Source organism: Photinus pyralis, unplaced genomic scaffold (genome assembly GCF_008802855.1).
Source record: "Photinus pyralis isolate 1611_PpyrPB1 unplaced genomic scaffold, Ppyr1.3 Ppyr1.4_LG7, whole genome shotgun sequence".
NCBI lineage: Eukaryota > Metazoa > Arthropoda > Insecta > Coleoptera > Lampyridae > Photinus > Photinus pyralis.
The window spans coordinates 23006575-23025994 of record NW_022170738.1 but is presented as its reverse complement, the minus strand read 5'-3'; the positions used below and the strand labels follow the sequence as shown (position 1 = coordinate 23025994).

Sequence of the window (19420 nt, the reverse complement as noted above, 5' to 3'; positions counted from 1 at the left end):
TTATTGCACCCCGTCGAAAATACAAAAATATTTCCCAACTTTATTTTAAGAAATGAATGGATTCTACGTCGTATTGAAGTTAAACATTCGCCCATATGCGCTTTACAGGAGTAATTTATAAGCTACTTTTACATTTTTATTGCTCCAAATAAACTTAATCTGTTTTTCCAATAACCAAGCGAGCATTTCGAACGGGGAATAATTTATTCGCTTCTTTTGTCTAGATAAATGCGCATGTATTTGTTTACCTCTAGCGTATAATGGAATAATCGCATTATGTAACCTGAAACAATGGAATTACTCATTTAAACGCAACCTGTGGACAATGCCATCGCCACAGTTTGCCGCTTCTTTAATGAGTCACTATGAAAAATTTTACGCTTAAAAGTATGTTAGGAATTTCACATAATAATAAAGATTTGTCGGGAGTAAGTAACTTGCTAATAAACGAAGTAAACAAAAACATGGTGAGAAACTGGACTGGATTTTCTCAGCAAATCGCCTTTTAAGCAAAAGTGGTTCAAATTTAACCATAAACAAATTCATATATAACCTCATTATTGCTTCACTAATCTAAAAACTGTTTTATCTCTGTACAGTCGTGATATGCAAGTAGATAACGGCGGTCGTGTGCCAAGAAGTATTTACACGCAAACTTTTTTGGTTGGAAATTAATTTCTTGGTTTTTTTTGCAGATGAGCCAAGGATACGTTCCGGAGTTTGGGACGAAGCAATATGTGAGCGTCGAGTTGCGCCGCCGCCGCTCGCACATTCTAGAACACTTCAACATTCAATTTCGCAAAGGAGTTCTGAAGATAGCTGGTGTTCCGGATCAGACGCAGAACTGTCTTCGGAGGAGGAAAGTGACCGAAGTGCTGCCTCGAGCACTAGGTATTTTAATATTTCGTTTACTATCTTTTCAAAATTACACGTGTAAAGTCCAGCCTACCAATCGATTTGGCATGTTCTAGGTGAAGTTAGATATAAAGATACAGCAGTAAAATACAAAAATATGCATATGGACAGAAATATCTAATTTAGTATAATATTGATAAATGTAAGGCGCATGTTAAGTTAGCCCATTCTTTATAAAAGTTCTTTATAAAGTTCTTGATGTTAGAAAGAGTTTGCCCCCCCCCCCCCCCCTATTGCGTCAAAAGTAAGCTTTTTGTAGAGTTCTGAAAAACATCAATAGGTAGTTCTAAAGTTCTTGGTACCTAAGTCATTCTTTTAATGTTCCGAAAAATCGATGCAAGACCTCATAAAACTCAACCTTTCTTTAAATCAGGTATGCCCTATAACTTTATTATACGGAATGTTTTCGAAAATTTTACTGTAGTCTCGAGTTGACACGTCATATCAAAAAGTTAATTAGCGCATTTTCGAAAATATATAGGGTAAATATTGCGGGGCGTTTTGTTTGTCAGTGTCAATCAGTCCAATTCTGTAACTTTAAATAACCCTAGCAACTTTCTAATAGCAAAGATCATACTACACTGATCTTTGCTAATAGTGAAGGTAATTGCTAAATGAACAACATTTGTTAAAAGTGGTATTCTGTACTGACAAACTTAGCAATGTTGTCTAAAATTTTAACAATTCAATTGCTTGACTCTAGCAATAGGTAAAGTGCTGTTGTTAAGCCTCAACAAAGTGAATTTCACCCGTTTAAATATGGCAGGGGGATGCTTTGAATACGAATTTTTAAACGCTGGTTGAAGATTCAATTCTTCCCATAATTCATCTAGTTTTTTAATATCGTTTGGAGCAGTTTTTTCATGAACTAACATGGCATTTTTAGCGCATTTCCCAACGAAGTAGAGTGCGCTACTGCAGACATTTTCTCTGTCCGTCTGTCCGAGGTCTTAACTACTCCTACAGTTTTCAAGATATTTAGTTCGTTCATTTTGCATTCGGTAGCGTATAGCTCTGGCACCTGAGCATGTCCATTAACCTAGCAGAGCAAGGTCAGCAGAACACAATCAAACATATTGCATAATTAGGTGCTAATTAAGTGCCCTATTCTCCGAATTAAATGCTCCTTTTTTTTTAATTATTACATGTTCTGCCATGTTCATATGAACTCACCAGAGCAATACCTTAAAAACCCAAGAAAATGAAAAGTGAACTAACTATAATTAGGTACTAATTAAGTGTCCTATTTCCGAATTAAATGCTCCTTTTTTTTAAATTATGAACTTGTCAGAACATGTTAATATAAAAAAAGCAAAATTTAATTCGGGGATACGGCACCTAATTATAGTTAGTTCACTTTTCATTTTCATGGGTTTTAAAGGTAGTGTTCTGCTGAGTTCATATGAACCTGGCAAAACATGTAATAATTTAAAAAAAAGGAGCATTTAATTCGATAATAGGGCACTTAATTAGCACCTAATTATACAATATGTTTGATTGTGTTCTGCTGACCTTGCTCTGCTAGGTTCAAGGACATCACCTGAGCCAAGGAGAATCTCGACGATTAAACTACGCAATGTCAACTTTCCTATTTATAGATATTTTTTGAAATTTTAATCATAGATGTCTCTAGTAAAGATAGACATATCGCATATTGTAAACATCAGATGTGCTCATTCGCAAAATGCGCAACTGTCAAATTTCTTATTTATAGAGATATTTTTTTGAAATTTTTATAACAGATGCTTCTAGGAAGATAACCGAGCAGTTGAACCAAGAAAAATCTTGACAATTATACTCCGCATGCGCGTTATGTCCGTTTTGTGACCTTTTGGGAACTACTGATCAATTCATGGAAAATCCGCTAGTTACTCGTCTTAGGGCGAAAACCTTAGAAATGGGAACTGATAGAGAACCAGAACCCTAGTTTTCTTGTTCTTTTCGGTTTTTTACGTTTCCTAACAGGTTATTCTCGGGTTATTCGAAGTTGCTAGACGCGCCGGCAAACACGTTCTGAAAATTGATACAATATTACTCTATGATTGCCATCGGTGAATTATAAATTTTTAATAAGGTGTCGAAATTGAAGGCATTACGAGTGACGGTGGCGGTCATTTAGCCAGTACTGTGATAAAAGGGGCGAGGTTTTAGAAAATAAAAATAAAAAACAATACTCCATATATTTATACTTTTTCTGTTTTTTTATTAATAAATCAAGTTTAAATACATATTTCCCTCTTCCTCCTTTATTCCCCTTGTTGTAAATTAGCTCCCTACACTGACGATACGGGACGTTTTGGTATTTGTGACTGTTTACTACTTTTTCCCACCTATTAATTAACATATCACGTTGTTAATAATGATTTTTTTTTATTGCCATACTTTCTAAAAGACTAGAACCGTTATGGACCGAAAAAATGATCAGTACCGAACCGTTTTTTTAGAACCCAAAAGCGAACCGGAACCGTTATAAATATTTCCGCTTAAATATAAACAGAACCGGAACCGATATTTCATTTGGGTCCGGGTCCCTGGGATTAATGCGTTTAATTTTAGATCCAGTGACAACACTCTGTTACTATAACCAAAGAGTAACCATTCTTTGCTATAACTTCTCACTAGTTGGTAGCAATTTGACAAAGTGTAGGAATATTAGCAATATTGCTCAAGTTGGTAGTTATAGAATGACAAATTTATTATGATTGCTCATAATATTGCTAGAATGTTGTGTGAGCAATCTTGCTATAGTTGTAAGATTGCAAACTCGTTAGTTACAGAATTGGACTGAATATCGTAATCAAATCTTCACATCGATGAATTGTTGGAAAGGATCCAAAATGAGAGTTACTAGTTCTGGAACGCCCCCCAATATTTTTAAAACGAGTTCTTTTCCCGTTATGGAGTTCTGTGGTAAACCTTATGATATAAAGGCTTTTTCCTATTCGAAGTGCTAAAAGAATACTTAGGGGTCATTTTTCGGGTAAAATTTGTCAATGTTGATTCATTATTTTTGCTGTAAAATGTACATTTTAGTAAACTATAGTCAAATTGGAAGATTTTATTTCGGGACATTGTGACAAGGTCTTTTGCAAGGATGTTTTGCGGAACTATATTAGTGGTATCAGGAACTTTAGAACTATTGATGATGTTTTCAGACTCTACAACAAAGTTTACCTTCGACTCATTGGGCGGGAGTGCCCCCCCCCCCGGACTTTGTCTAAGATTTATCAAGAGAAAAAGAAAAAATAAGCTATGTTGCCATTAAAAAAAATTCAAGATGGCGGTCACATTAAAAAAACATGTCTTTTTTCCTTCTTTAAAAGCGACCCTGTATATATACCGACAGATACGTCTGATCCATATCATTCATGTTCCCTTTGAGAGTGCCATCTTTTGACACCCCGTTTTCAGGATCTGAAGTTTTGACTCTATCGACGGGTACGTAAAATAAACTGACTCAAGCTAAGCATTTCGCTAGCTACTATTAAATAAATTTTGATTTTCAAATAATGTTTTCGCCAAAATTATTATGCCAATGTAAAAATTTGAGCATAAATATTTGATACGGAGAATGGACCTTGCTTTTTCTGAAATGGTTAAATTTCTCGCTTTCTGCACAAGACTACTTGATTGCAGACAGTAAAGAAAAATCGAAATAGGTATCGAAGATTTCAGTAACATCCCAAATTCTAGTACTAAAGTCGTACGCTCCCTACCAAGTGTCCATGTGTTTTTAGTTTCTGGGCTAACAAAAATCTATCGAAAAAAATGTAAATTTTCATCTCTCACGGTTAACGCAAACTTTCTTTTTAGGGCAAATGGCCAACTCCGCAACACTTTAAATAAGGCTCGTACTTTATGTGATAAATGGAGAAGCAGTGGAGGAGTAGGTAGTAATAATCGCTTATCATTAGACGGAACGTTAACAGGAGATGCTTTACCGCCAAATTCCATTAACCAAGGGCGGCTGTCGAGGTGGTTTTCGATCAGGAGAGGTTCGGCGCATCAGTACGACATTGAAAACACGGATGGCCCGAAACAATCTACGAATCAGAATAAGATGCCGTTACTGCCGGAGGTGGAAGAAGAAGCGTTTCCGAATTGTACATTTCAACAGAGACGGCAACTGCCGCCCACATTACCTCCCCCGCCCATTAACCTAACGCAGCAACAAATCAAACGAAGAATGATTGTGGCGGCTATTGTACACAGCGAAAACTCTTATGTGGCAACTCTTCAACGACTCGTTAACGTGAGTACTTCTGGTTTTAGTTCGTGGTTTATCCCATGCCCTTGTAGGACTACAAAAAACCACTTGAAGAAAGTGTACCCCCCATTCTGAGCGGTTCCAAAATCATTACACTCTTCCATAGGCTACCCGAGATTCTACAGTGCCATACGTTATTTCGCATAGCATTGGCCGAGAGCGTTCGAAATTGGGATAGGGACGAAAAAATTGGAGACGTGTTCGTCGCGTCGTTTTCAAAAGCAATCGTTTTAGATATTTACTCGGGATTTATTAATAACTTCTCTATTGCTATGGACGTGGCCAAAATGGAAGCGAAACGAAAATCGGCCTTAGCCGACTTCCTTAAGGTAACCTTCATATTATGTTTGCATTTTTAACAGCTCTATTTTTAGGTCAAGCAGATCAGTTCCCATGATCGCTTATCGTTTTTTGGGTTAATGGTTAAGCCGGTTCAACGATTTCCACAGTTCATTCTATTCCTTCAGGTGAGTTCGGTTCGATATTCGATTAGATATTAAATGTGATTGTGTGTGTAATTTAACCCACCAATCATGGGCAATTTCCTTTTAATAATATTCGTATTTGTAGTGAAAGAAATCGATATTTAAATTATCACATTGCTCTCGTTTATTTTTCAACAAAATTATGGAAACACCCTGTACGCAAGTTGTTTATTTTTATTCTCGGTAAGAGAAGGGTATAGCACCTAAATCGATTTTATAAATTGTGGAATTCTGTTAGAAGAAATTACATTGTTTTTTGCCGCCCTGTATTTGCCACAATGAACGAAATTATTCCAGATTTGTATAAGGGTTTTGCCTTATATCTTGATATAATTGTTATTTTTTCTGTTTTCATTTGGTTGCGAGGGAAAGCTAGCGACTGCGACTATAAACTGGCGAAATTTAGTGACCTATAACACTTTTTTCTACTCCGGGCACGTCGGTAGTTCAAGAAACATATCTCAGTTTCGAAACTTTTTCCAATTACCATACTTTACGAGTACGCGTGGAAAATAGCAGATATTGTTTCGATTTTAAATGTTATCTCTTACTTGCCCCTTCTAAAGTCAATAAAATTTGAGGAAACAATAATCAAAAGCTATAAATTAAATGTTTACATTATGTCTATAACGATTGTTATTATAATTATTATAATTGGTTCACCAACTTCTCGCACTTTATTAACATCAAGCAATGAATCACTCCTACGCATAGCTTTCATGGAAAACAAAACCGCGAATTCCCCACGGACGGTAGTAGTTAATATTTTGCATTGCATTATCGGTGAGCTGCACCTCTGTACGATTCTGTTACATATTAATTCCAAAAGGAATCCTAGACACCAATGCCCGTGCACCCTGTATAGTCATCATAAGTGTACTTTCATCATCTTGAAACTGGTAATCGTCTTCAACCAGATCAAAGAGAAAGCTGGGGAAGCACATTCAATTCGTGAAAATGATCCAACAAACAAACATCTGAATGGAATTGTTTACCGCACAGAAGCGCTAAATTCGCAAAGGTAGATGGGGATGGTCGACAGATTCCTCACCGACGCAGTCACAAGAAGAATACTGAAAACTTGATGCACGTCTTTTGGCGGAGTAACAGTGCGATAAGGGCCGCAAACTGACGCAACAGACACCGAGGATGAATATGAGATTTACCCAAGTTTGAAGACGGTTGTTGTTTCGTATACCTACCAATCTGAGTGAGAGAGTAACACAAACGTAACCGAAGTCGTATCACCGTACGCAGAACACGGAGAATCTTCCAGGATACCGAATGGAACAGCTATATCTACAACTACATGATCCACTATATACACACCAGACCGTATCGACATATGGCTACCAATCCTGTTGACCAAGCAGCAGGATCAAGTGGGATGTGAACTACTGCGTCACCGTGCCAAAGAAGTACGACCCACTGCACAGGCCCACACCACCACCACCAGCACAGTACACAGAACATCAGCAACTACATCCTGCCACACACAATCCTCCCACTCCACCACTTACACTAAACGAACGCGTACCATATCCAACTCTTCTTCCGGTTCCGCCATGTCTCACCACTCAATAAACCAAACAACTACTTACCGCTATTGCATTCGCAATATTCCCAACGCCATCACCTCCCAAAAGCAACTCCACAACTACATCCTCACCTTTAACCTCCCTCTTACAAACCTAAAATACAACCACAACCATACAGCCCTAATTGAAACCAAACTCCCTGTTGCTTTCGACCTCTCCAAAAAAACTCCAACACCTATTCGGCGATCCCAACGTATCCTTCACCCAACTGTCCGGTCCCAAACCCCAAACCCACACCCCTAAACCACCATCTTTCTCCTGTGCCATCCGCAATGTCGACCGAAACATCACGGAATCCGAAATCCTACAATCCATTAATCTCCCTAGAATTACCCGCGCTCTGCGCATCATCTCCCGAGCGACTAACCTCCCCACCACCTTTGTACGTATCATTACCACTAGCAAATCCACCCTAGAACACCTCCTCCAACACGGTGTCTGCATGGTCAGCAGACACTACCCTTGTGAACCATCCCACATTCCAGACCCTACTCCTAAGTACTGCTCCTTATGCACCAAAATGGCCACTTCTCCTCCGAATGCACTACCCGCCTCCAAATCTGTCCCTCCACAAACCCAACATGTGTAAACCCGACACCCAACCCAAGTGCAACAACTGCTCCGGACCCCACCCCCCCTATTCCTTTGAATGCACCAAACGTAAAGAAATCCCCAGCACTCCCGCCGAAGCAGCTCCACCCAAACCCGCCCACACCCAGTCCGTCTCCTCCGAATCCTCCTCACTTCCAGAAACAGCCTATTACCTACGCCAAACCGACTTCTTACGAACCATAGCCCTTACCTTCATCCATCTTTTCCCCGACCGCAGTTCGGAGGTCATCCATGCAATCGACCAAGCGTGCCAAGCATTCCTTAACCGAAGAACCTGAGCATCCTTCTCCGGAAACGTGGTAGCGTTTTCCACACCCTACATGGTGATTTCTTAATTCCGTAATCATAGATTTCGTCGTCGGTACCGTTAACTCCGGTGGCGTACGCCGCAAACGCCTCCTCATAAAAAACCTGCACTCCGACCAAATACAGATCCTCTCAATAACTGGAACCAAACTAACTTCCAAAACTGATCGCTGATCAGAATGGGCGTCTCTGTATCTCTCCAAGACAGTAAGGACGTCATGTTTTAATAGTCCGATGGTGATTCTCTTGAAATTGTATGATCCACAGGCTAAACGCCCTGAAAGTCAAATGAGATACTACCGTGCGTGCATGTGGGAGGTTGTTGGGTTGGCGGAGGAGTTCGAGGGGAGGGTAATTGTGATGGTTGTGCTGAGGAGGAATGAGTTGTTGGGTTTTCGATTTTGGTGGTTTTTGTTGTGGGGGATTCGGTGGACGAGGAGCGGGTTTTTTGGTCCCGAAGGACGAGGTGCAGAACAGCCGGGGCGAACCATGGAAAAATTCTGTGTAATGATGAGTAATGGCCGGGGTGCAGAAACACCCCGAGGGTGTAATGGGTGGTAAAAACGGCTAATCAAGGGATAGGTTACGAGAGCGGAAATTAAAAAAAATAAATAAATTGATTTCACCTTTCTCGCAGCAGCTGTAGACCGGTTGGTCTCCGACTCGGCTCCGCGCGACTGTTTGAAACAGGGACGGCTCTGCGGGCTCTGCTGGGCTTCTGCGGGACTGGTTACTCGGCGGGTCTTAGAACAATGCGAAACGATCACTTGGTCGCGAACTGCGGCTTTCGTGTTTCTTGCTTGGATTACTTTAACTACCCTGGCTTGTTAAGCGCTTGTTTATCTGCCGGCGTCCTCTTACGACGATTGCGTCTAGTATTTGGTGCTCGTTCTGTCGCGTGGCTCGCTCTCGTGGGAGTTTTCGGTGTTCAGTTAGTTAAATTTCATTACGATCATGGGATAGTGATCCCACACTTAATGTAGGACACATCACTTAAGAATTTCAGTTTAAAAAATACAATTTTAAAATCTCGATCGATTGCCCACGTACTGATCGTAGTTCTCCTCACATTTAAACGGTTGTACAAGTATTTACGTGTTATATTGCAAAAAGTAGATAAATGCTCAAATTACATTAGCAGTGATCTGACCACTGTAACATCCCGTCATGTGATAGTGATCACGTACTTAATTTGAATTACGAGATGCAATCCGCGACCTTGTTTAACAAAAATACGAGTATTGAAAGTAAAATGCCCAAACCAGCAAACTTTGCTGAGTGAAACGATTCCATTCTATATAATCTCTGTTGAAGCAAAACAATTTTTGAAATTGAACCATTTTTCAGGATTTACTAAAGCACACACCGCAAGGGCACCATGATCGAATGTCCCTACAGTTAGCTTTGACACAGTTAGAATCGTTAGCAGAGATGTTGAACGAGCGAAAAAGAGAAGCGGAACAATTTCAGGCTTTCAAGGAGATGCTGCGAAATATCAGCGGGAAATTCTCGGCGCGTCCGCTTTCGGATAGCAATCGATATTTACTAAGAGAGGATAATGTTACTCAGTTGGTAAGTTTACGTCGATGGTCTTAACGTGAAAAATGTAACTATGTACATTTTAGGAATTCAATCATTGTGGTATGATAACGAAAACGAAAAGTCGTAGACTGTTACTATTAAATGATTTGGTCGTTTGCGTGTCGGTGGCACCTAAGGCATCCGACGATTTTGGTGCTAGTGAAAGGTTGAGTTTGAAATGGACGTATCCCGTCTCGGAGATTGAAATACAAGACACCAGCACATCTCCGACGCTGAGTCGAATATTAACCGCCGGATTGAATCGGGGCGGAAGTTTAAAGTCGAACAACTCGTTCGACGGATCTCAAACTCAAGGCGCCGATAACCTGTGTTCCGAAATGAGCAACCTTATGCACGATTATGAGGTGATGAGCCGAGTCTCTGATTTAATTGGATCGTTGAAAGGCTGTTATAAGGAAATGTCGGTTGAAAATACGAAACGCATATTGCATCAGATCCAGTGTTCTATTCAAACCAAAGATGAGGAAATGGCGTGGGTTGATTCGTGTTGTTTACAACTGGTCGCCAAATCGAAAGGGAAGGAGGAGGTGTTTACTTTCCAGACTGATAATCCAGTTGTCAAGAAGGAGTGGATTACGGAACTGAGACTAGCGCAGTTGGCGTTAGATCCAAACAATTCGCCCGCGTGGGAGGTGCCTGAGCAGGAGCAGAGGCCCTCGACGAAAATGCCGTTGTTTGTTCGGTCGCAGTGTGTTTTCAAATCGCAGCATCAAACAGAAGTAAGTGTTACGAAACCTTTTAGTTGTTCAAGGTTGTTTAAATCTGTAATGGTTGCAGGTTCGCTGTGGTTGTTTTTATACTGTCACCTCCGCGAAACCGACTCGAAGGCGTGGTCGAACGCAGAGTTATTTATGGGTTTGTACATCAGATGGAGCTAGTAGTCACATCACAATCTTATCTCAACATCAGCAACACGCAGGCTCTTTGAAGGACATTGGTTCGTTTTCGTTGGTCGAAACGCAAGTGACGGCGATGGAATTTGTTAAGGGATTCTCACCGCCTTGTTCCGGTTTGGCGTCCGATGTGGTTTGGATGGGTACCGATAGTCGACGGTTAATTATTTACGCGGCCGACGAACCCGAAAAGCAGGAGGAAGTGGGAAGTACGGTCGTGCCTGATATTATCACTCAAATAAAGTATCACTGCGACGGCGTGTTCGTCGCGTTAGGTAATGGATTGTTGTTAATTTTTAAACGAAATGTGATCGACGGTAGCTGGTTAATAAAAGATCCGCACACCATAAATTTAGGAAGTGAATCAGTTTCGAGCTTGCTGCCGATTAATGTGTGTTTATACGCCGCGTGTGGCAAAAAAGTGTGCGTTATCAATGGGGTGACGGGCGAAGTACAAAAAAGTTTCAGTATTCAACACGAACATGTAGGCAATGTGAATTTAATGGCGCACAGTGGAATCGGTTTGTGGATTTCGTTAAAAAACTCTAGCACTATATGTTTGTATCACACGGAAACGTTCAAACACTTACAGGATATCAATATAGCATCCAACGTGATGCGAGTCACTTCTGGTTCGTCTACAACTTGCTGCCTTAATAATTCCAGATCTCAAGTGAACGTCACCGCTCTATTGGCGTGCAAGGGATTGTTATGGGTGGGCACCAACGTCGGAATTAGCTTGACTATACCATTGCCACGGCTGGAAGGTGTTCCAATCATAAGCGGGCGAGTGAATATATCGTACCATGCTCATTTTGGACCCATTTCATTTCTATTAGCTTTACAACCAAAGAATTATTCAAACACTTCGTCTAGATTTGCGTCAAAAGACACTAAGGAGGATAAGCCGGACGCGGAATTAGAAGCTATCGTCGATAGTAAATTAAATCAGCAACCAAAGATGGAAAAACAACTATCCGATTCGGCGGTAACTAGCAAATTAAAACAACAACTCGCCAGCAGTCCCGTCGTACTTCGACGCAAAAAGTCTAAGGAAAACGACATGGTTCGTCTATCGAAAACGCTCCCGCGCGGTTTAGGAAACGGCGGATCAGTGTTTTCCACTAGCTCATCATCCTCTCACGGTTCCGGCGATACCTGTGACGTATATGGACTGTACGGGGAGTTGATGTACATTAAAGATTACGAAGGCGACGAGAACATCTTGACTGATCCGATTTACGAATCACTGCGCCGTAGCGATCCCGAGTTAGCCGCCATTCCCGGAAAGGTCAGCACTTTGGACCGTAGGCTCAAAATGAAGGTTAGCCGGCCGAGATCTTTAGACTTATCAAATTGGTCCGTCGATTCCAGATCCTCTAGTTTGTACACATCGTCTGGAAGCGAGGAAAGTATGACGGTTAGAAATAATATCGGTCGTAGTATATCGCGTAATAATTCCAATGCCAGCCGACAATTAAACGATGTTTGTGAGAATAGTGTTAGTGGCGCCGAAAAGCAGGAACGCCAGTCGAGTACGAATTATAAACAAACGAGTACGAAAACGTTGCATTGTCAAAAAAATGTAATAGAAAGTAGTGCTAGACGAACGGTCATTACGTTAATGGGAGGTAGGGGGTATGTGAATTGGAGGCAGCCATGCTGTTCCTCTGACAAAATGAAAAACGCATTTTCAATACGAGAACCGAACAGCAATGATGCTCATATCGTTATTTGGGAGTTAAAGTTGTGATCTGTTGAGGATTTGTGATGAGGCCTAAGGTAGTTGACATGTTACAGGGTTTTATCATTGTTAGAAACCAAATCACTAAATAAATTATGTACGTATTTGCGTATGAAAGATGTACAGTTTTCGTATTACCCACTGTAAAATAATTACTTTGCACACGTTTTAATATTATTTTTATTTTATTTTTGGACCAAACTAAAAATTATGTAGATTAGCGTGTCTTTTGTAAGTATATTTATTTGTTACGATTTAAACCCTTTGGCAAAAGTTGATCTTTTACACTTAACTGTTCAAAAATTATGTCCATATATTAATATATGTCTTAAAATTTATTACTGTTATGTTAAGAGAACAAACTGTGTACCTTTTGAAGATATATTAAAAGAATATATATGTATTTCCGATTAATCAGATTTTTATTTCCACCAGGCGCATAATGACGTTATGAGAAAGAAAAAGGTTAATTTGCTCTGGAGATTGAGACCGAATGGTTTCGAGTTACTGCTGAAAACGAAGAAATGAAAGGTAATAAATAATTAAAACTATACAAATACCTTGCTGTGACTGTGACTCACGTTGGGCGTGCAAATAATTAATGCTGTGTGCAATGGCATGAATTCATTACACCACTCGAATAACACTTACCTGAGCCAGCTTAAATTTACACAAATTAACCCTTGTGACAAAACCCTCATTTACCTAAATACTTTAATTTTACTAAGAAGAATCTTGATATCAGACTGGGTTCCGAAATGCTGGAAAATCTAAACACTGACTTAACAAAAATTTTGTTTTGAACTAGAAATAATCCGACGATTAACCTGACGCAAGAGAGTAGTCAGTGTCCTTTACTTTCTGGAATTCAAATTGACACATAGCATCGCATAAAACATAAATTTTCATTATAGTTTTTGACGCCTGTACAGATGCGATAAAGCAGTAAAAATAACACACATTTCACAGAACTTAATGCAAAACGCACAACCGTGGACACTAACTTTCTTTGTTCTTGCCTTACTTTCTCAGTATTGATTCCAAAATGAAGACATCGTTGATAATGGCAGTTCGGGTACAAACTTTAACATTAACGAAAACTTCTCTTCTATGATTTGGTAAACAGCACGCGTTCTTTATCTTAAATCTGCACACCTGTGCCTTGCTTGTCTCATTAAATTTAGTTTCACCTTGATAACGTCGCCTTATCAGCACATGATAATTGATTTTCGTAAAAACGCAATACATTCTTTACACACATGTTGCTGACCTTACAATGTATAATTAAAGAAAACTGGAAAAGAGTAAGGACTAATTTTAGTTAGGGTGGTAATTAGAGGGTTGATTTTGCTGATTTTTTCACTGAAAAAAGTAGGGATCTACCTTTTTTCATCGTGACTCGCTTAATTTTTATGCTAAAGTTTGTTCTTTAAGAAAATGAAGAAAGACTACAAGTTTTTCTCAAAAAATACCTAGTTTTGCCGTTATTTGACCGTGAAACTCTGAAGCGTTTGACGAACAAGTATGAAAAACTCATACTTTACGGTCACGAATAACTGGAAAATTAACTTTACAAAAAAAATGTATAGAACACTTTTAGCTTAGAATTGAATTTTTTTATCTATATTCCTGTAGTCGAATTACAATACAAAATTTCCGCCCCCGAGATGGAGTGGCAACCACTCCCAGGATGAAAGCGCCCTTTGGCATGATATAGATTTTAATCCTTAGGCTATTTCCTACCTACTATTGTAGTCTACTTAACCCCCAGGTTCTACGCTAACTTATTCACACTACAAGAATGCGGAAATAAAGTCAACCCGGCAACGGTTAAAAATGGCCAGCCGATTGACTATTCCATCCCATATACTTCTCTCATATATATGTTCCATCCAATGAATAATTCCATCCAAAACTAAACAACTTCGTAAAATATAACACTGAAATTGTGCAAAGTTTGTTTAATAATGATCGTAATTATTATGGTTGTAAAAGCTCGGAAATAATAATAATAATAACACCAACATGCAAAAAGCCATACTATTGAAAACGGCTAACATCGTAAGAAGGTTTCTTAACCAATAACAAGCCACATCTGCATGACGACTTGGTCACGACCCGTCTCATGTACCACAACCACTATGTGTGAAAATAAACAAATAATAATAATGTTTATTGCTGTTAACATGCTTAGAATTGTGCATTTACAGAAGTCAAATAAGGAAAACATATTATTTAAATAGCACTTAAATCACAAATTTCGAATTCATAGACACTAGAAAAGGCTTTCTGTAAAAGGAAAGTCTTTAATTTAAATTCCAATGTAACTATGTCTAAGTTTCTTACTCTCAATGGTAATAGATTGAAGATCTTATAAGACATATGTAGAAAGCTTTTGTGAGTTTTCTCCAGACGATAAAATATTAAGTTCAGTTGCTCTCTATTACGTGTACCATAATTATGAACATCAGATCGTACAATTTGGTTGCTTGAGTTTGATTTAGCATACAAAACACAGTTCAGTAAAAATATACATGGCAAAGTTAACAACTTGAAGTCTATAAATAGCTTCCTACAGTTTTCTCTGTAACCGATATTACCTAAAACCCTAATCGCTCGTCGTTGTAAGGCAAACACCCTTTTAGCATGAGAACAATTGCCCCATATAATATTGCAATAATATATGTGCGATTGAATTAAAGATGTATATACTTGCTTTAAGGTGGTGTTTACATTGAAGAATTTGGAAATCACTCCCCGCACCGCCCGCAATATTAGAATAGTGTCGCTATCCACCACAAGATTCCGCGACCTACCATATTCGAACGTAAAAATAAACAGATAAGGCGCAACTGTCGAGATAATAATATACCGAGGACGATCGCTGTAATTTGATATCTGTAATTTATAGAACTGGGTTTTTAGCATTTGTATTCAATTCATATTCAGCTTTCTCGGTTGCTGACGTTTACCGCGATTAATTTCGTTGTAATTAATTGTATTACCAAGTGCTTTATCTTCCCAAATAAGTAAAAATACCTATTTTCTCTAAAAATAATAAATTGACCTTGTACGAAATTGAATAGGGAATGTCAAAAATTGTCGCAATTTTCTTTGCACCCTCGTTTAGGCATGCGCCGTCTTCGGTTAGGAATTTTCGAAAAATTGGAAAGAATAGTTGTGTCTTTGCTACATCCTATATGAGTATCTAGGATGTAGCACCGAATTCTACTATTTGCGCTTAGATCTCAAAAATTTGAAAATGATATAAGTTCTTAGCGCACCTTAGCAAAAATTTGTAAATAAAGCTGTAAATAATTTGGTAAAAACATTTCGTTCAACAGTGCATTTATTTTAATAATTCCGGGCTGCGGCGTATTCCATTTCATGCTCGCGAGCAAATTTTTGTACTACCTACTAAAGTACTAACCATTTCATTTTTAAACCTTTATAATTAAATAAATGAATTAGATTATAGACCTATAATTATAATTCATTGCAACCTCATGAAGGATATCTACGAACCGAAGAACTAGCGAAAATTTTGCAGGATTACATCAACCTCTGTATTATTTAAATCCAAGATTCTATTTCTAAATTGACTATCATGTCATTATAAAACAGTTATTAACGAACTCCTAGCGAGTTTATAATTTTGCGGTGTCTGTCCGTCCGTCCGTTAGCACATAAGTCATAAACGAATGGACCGATTACGGTGAAATTTTGCAGGTGGATTCTTTATCAAATTTGTAGATCGGAGTTCATGAATTGGTATGTAGACCAAAAAATAAAGTAGCCCCTTTTGACACCTCCGTTAGTTATGAACCGAATTGCATGAAATTCAATATGCGCATAGCTTTAACCATATAAAACACAATTCCAAAAGTTGAGCCTAATCGATCAGCATGCACAGTACCCTTTGCGCAGGGGCGGACTGGGTACTTACGGCCCAGGTGTAATTGCATAGGTTACCGGCCAATTTTTTTGCTTCATTTTAAAGTATTCCTTTCTCGAAAATCAATTAGAATATAGGTTTTTTTAATTGCAGAAGAGAAACGTGTTAATAATTTATTAATGGTGCAAGAAACTAAATACAGCACATACTTATAAATAGTGCTAGGATTTTAATGACGTTAAAAATCAGCGAAAATGCAAAATAAAAAATGCAATTAAGACAAAAATTTCGCAAAAAAGACAAAAATTTAAAAAGATGAGATTTTAAATAACAAATAAATTTATTGATGAAACTGAATAAGACGCAAAATTTCAGTGGTGGTTCATTTCCACTCTCTGCAGGCCAGTCGTAGAAACTAGGTATGTAAGGTACTGACTCACTTAGCGCATCCCAAAGAAATTTAATCCCTTTTAGTGGGCATTTGTTTGTGGACGACTTAAGCACGTTCCAAGAAAACGTTAACTAGGCATTTAGCTTACAATGGAGGTTCAGTGGTAGAGAGTTGGGCTATAAATCCGGAGGTCGGGTGTTCCAACCTGGGTTGAGGTGAATTTATCATCTGCAGAGATGAGAATTAGACCTTCTGCAGAGACACCTCTAAAAAGCATTATGCGGGTCACTCTGTAATTGGGCGCAAACCTGTTGAGGGCCCAGAACAAGATAGAGATAATAAATAAATACAATAATAAAACGTCTGGCATAAGAACGCATTGACGATAATGCTCTGTTGTAATGTAGGTAATATGAACTTGAGAGAGATATATTCTGTTTGGTTTATTTTTTATTACATATCATGAAATGCGAGTATCGGTACAGGAAATTGAGTTTTCTCGACACAAGTAGGTATATTTAGTGTTCCATCGCGTTAGTGCAGTGAATTTTTATTTCGTAAATTAATAAGTAAAGTCGTTACATATTTTACATAAATTCGTTTAATTATTAAATGTGGTCACTGTGAAAACTGTTATTACTTAAGTAGTTGCATTCACAGTTTACCAGGTAAGTAAAAATCACTGATCTCGAAAAAGAGTCGCGCGGGAAAGTTATAGTTTGTCCAAACCAATTTATTTTGATGAGACCTTTCATTAGAATACCGTGAAGGGTAGTACATGCCCCCCCCCATTTTCTGAAGTTTAACCACTAAAGGCATGCATATGCATATGACATCACTAATGACGTCTGCAGACGTCTCAATCGCCCTTTGTGAGTACCCTATTCCGACAATCTGTTCTTGAGGTATAAGGGAATATACCCGAACACGATAAGAGGTCGAGGCTATGGTTTGTAGAAATTAATTCCTGTCGTTGAGCCCTTTCATTAGAGTACCATGAAGGTAGTACATGCCCCCCCCCCCCCCCCCCATTTTGTATAGTTTAACTGGGCACCACTAAAGGTATGCGTATGCAAAATCTGATACCAATTGGTTATCGTATGTAAAAGATATGCTGCACGCTTTACTTTGAAAAACAGCATCTCAGGAAATAATTCGTATTTCAATAATACAATACAATATCAAATTAAAATTCCATGCGTCCTACGTACGAAATTCAAATTACGTACTTTCATTGAATAAAATGTACTTTGCCCTCTAATGATGTGAGCGACCTCCCTCTTATAATTGCTAAACTGTGTAGCATAAAATCGCACCCGATAACGATGAATCCATTTGGAGATCATGACGTTGCCGTGACGATGTACCTTGGCTCAATAGATGTCGTCAAGAAATTTTCTTTCCACAAAAACGGCCTTTAGAGTCAACATTTTTGGTTGAAATAACATTCATTCAAATATATAATGTTCAGACATTTGCATGAAACAAAAATTATTTAGCTAATTCCTGTACTTACACTGTTATTTAAGAAATAAGAATCTTAAAAATTAGCCATATTTATCTTCCATTTTTATCCCACACTGATAACAATTTGTTACAAAATTTACTTCATTCACAAGTTTAAACCTTTAACTACAATCGATCGTTTACAGAAGGTCATTCTTTTACTTCGCAACAAAGTTATTGTGGAAATCGCAATGACACTTTTGTACTAGTTTACCATACATTGTAAACGCCACCTTAAGCGCTCCCTAGACTAGACACGCATTCTGAAAGGCGTCGCATAACATAAATATTTTTGCTTATTTTTTTAGAAATATACTCGATATGCGACTGAAAAGATAGTTTCGGGTCCACAAAGACACCTAAAAATTTAACATAAGGTGGATTCTCGTACTCATGATTTCTTAGTGACATTGACATTAACATTCGTACAGTTTAAATTTAAATCGAAATAAATTACATTGCAAAAATAATCTTTGAAAATGGTAGTTGACCGAATAAAAATGGAAATATGCTGGGAAAAAAAGAACTTACCAATAAAAAAAACAGCCGTGAAATTAATATCAAATTGTGTAGTAAAATTAATTGTTTGTAATGATGTGAATGCGTAACATAAAATTACAACATCATAAAAAGTAGCAGGTAGACTTCAAGAGGTAATATTTATATAGGTTAAAAAACAAGTGTTGGGAACTATGGGTTAGGTAAGCAGGTACCAAGATTCTAAGAAAGGGTGAAATACAAAGGATGTGACTCATCTTTGGTGCAATAAAGTCCTTTTGGTAAAAGCAAGATGGAAAATTACATGGCCTTGTAGGCAAATTTAACTAAAAACAAGATATGTGGAAATTACGAATCGTAACTCATTTATCGCACATAGATTCTAAACTGAAGAGCTTTGATTAGCCTAATCCTGCTCCTGCAAGATAGGTAACCCGCCCCTGGTTTCGAGCCTACAGTTGAAAGTCGAAGACAATCACGGAATTAGGTATCGCAGCTCAATTTTGACTACAGTTTTTACCACCCCCCGTGACTGCTTCATTCACGGAGAAAATGTTAGTTACAAACAACAAGTCAGTACATACATCAAACGAATCTGTAATTTCCACATATTAAAATAAAATGATCAAAACTTATATGAATGTTACTTCAGGGACAAGACCAAGTAATCAACATCAATAAACATAAATTAAGCAAGCATTACACCAA

General features: G+C 38.3%; 1 protein-coding gene across 2 annotated transcripts; it reads left to right on the top strand.

The window, feature by feature from the left end:
- The first annotated feature begins 350 nt into the window (after positions 1 to 350).
- LOC116175780 (rho guanine nucleotide exchange factor 10) lies at positions 351 to 12836 on the top strand. Of its 2 annotated transcripts, none has more exons than XM_031494075.1 (8): positions 351 to 387; positions 696 to 891; positions 4729 to 5167; positions 5215 to 5511; positions 5557 to 5649; positions 9531 to 9755; positions 9809 to 10504; positions 10563 to 12836. In XM_031494075.1, exons 1-8 carry the CDS (start codon positions 366 to 368, stop codon positions 12429 to 12431), a joined length of 3837 nt encoding a protein of 1278 aa, XP_031349935.1. In that variant the 5' UTR covers positions 351 to 365; the 3' UTR covers positions 12432 to 12836. The 2 variants fall into 2 exon arrangements, with proteins under 2 accessions (XP_031349935.1, XP_031349934.1); XM_031494074.1 differs by lacking the exon at positions 351 to 387 and adding an exon at positions 592 to 640.
- The last annotated feature ends 6584 nt before the right edge of the window (positions 12837 to 19420 follow it).

Coding starts and splice junctions, on each gene's coding strand:
- LOC116175780 (XM_031494074.1), top strand. CDS start 607: ATGCAAGTAGATAACGGCGGTCGTGTGCCAAGAA. Junction 5,168..5,214: donor CTCTTCAACGACTCGTTAAC/GTGAGTACTTCT, acceptor ATGCCCTTGTAG/GACTACAAAAAACCACTTGA. Junction 5,512..5,556: donor CCTTAGCCGACTTCCTTAAG/GTAACCTTCATA, acceptor CTCTATTTTTAG/GTCAAGCAGATCAGTTCCCA.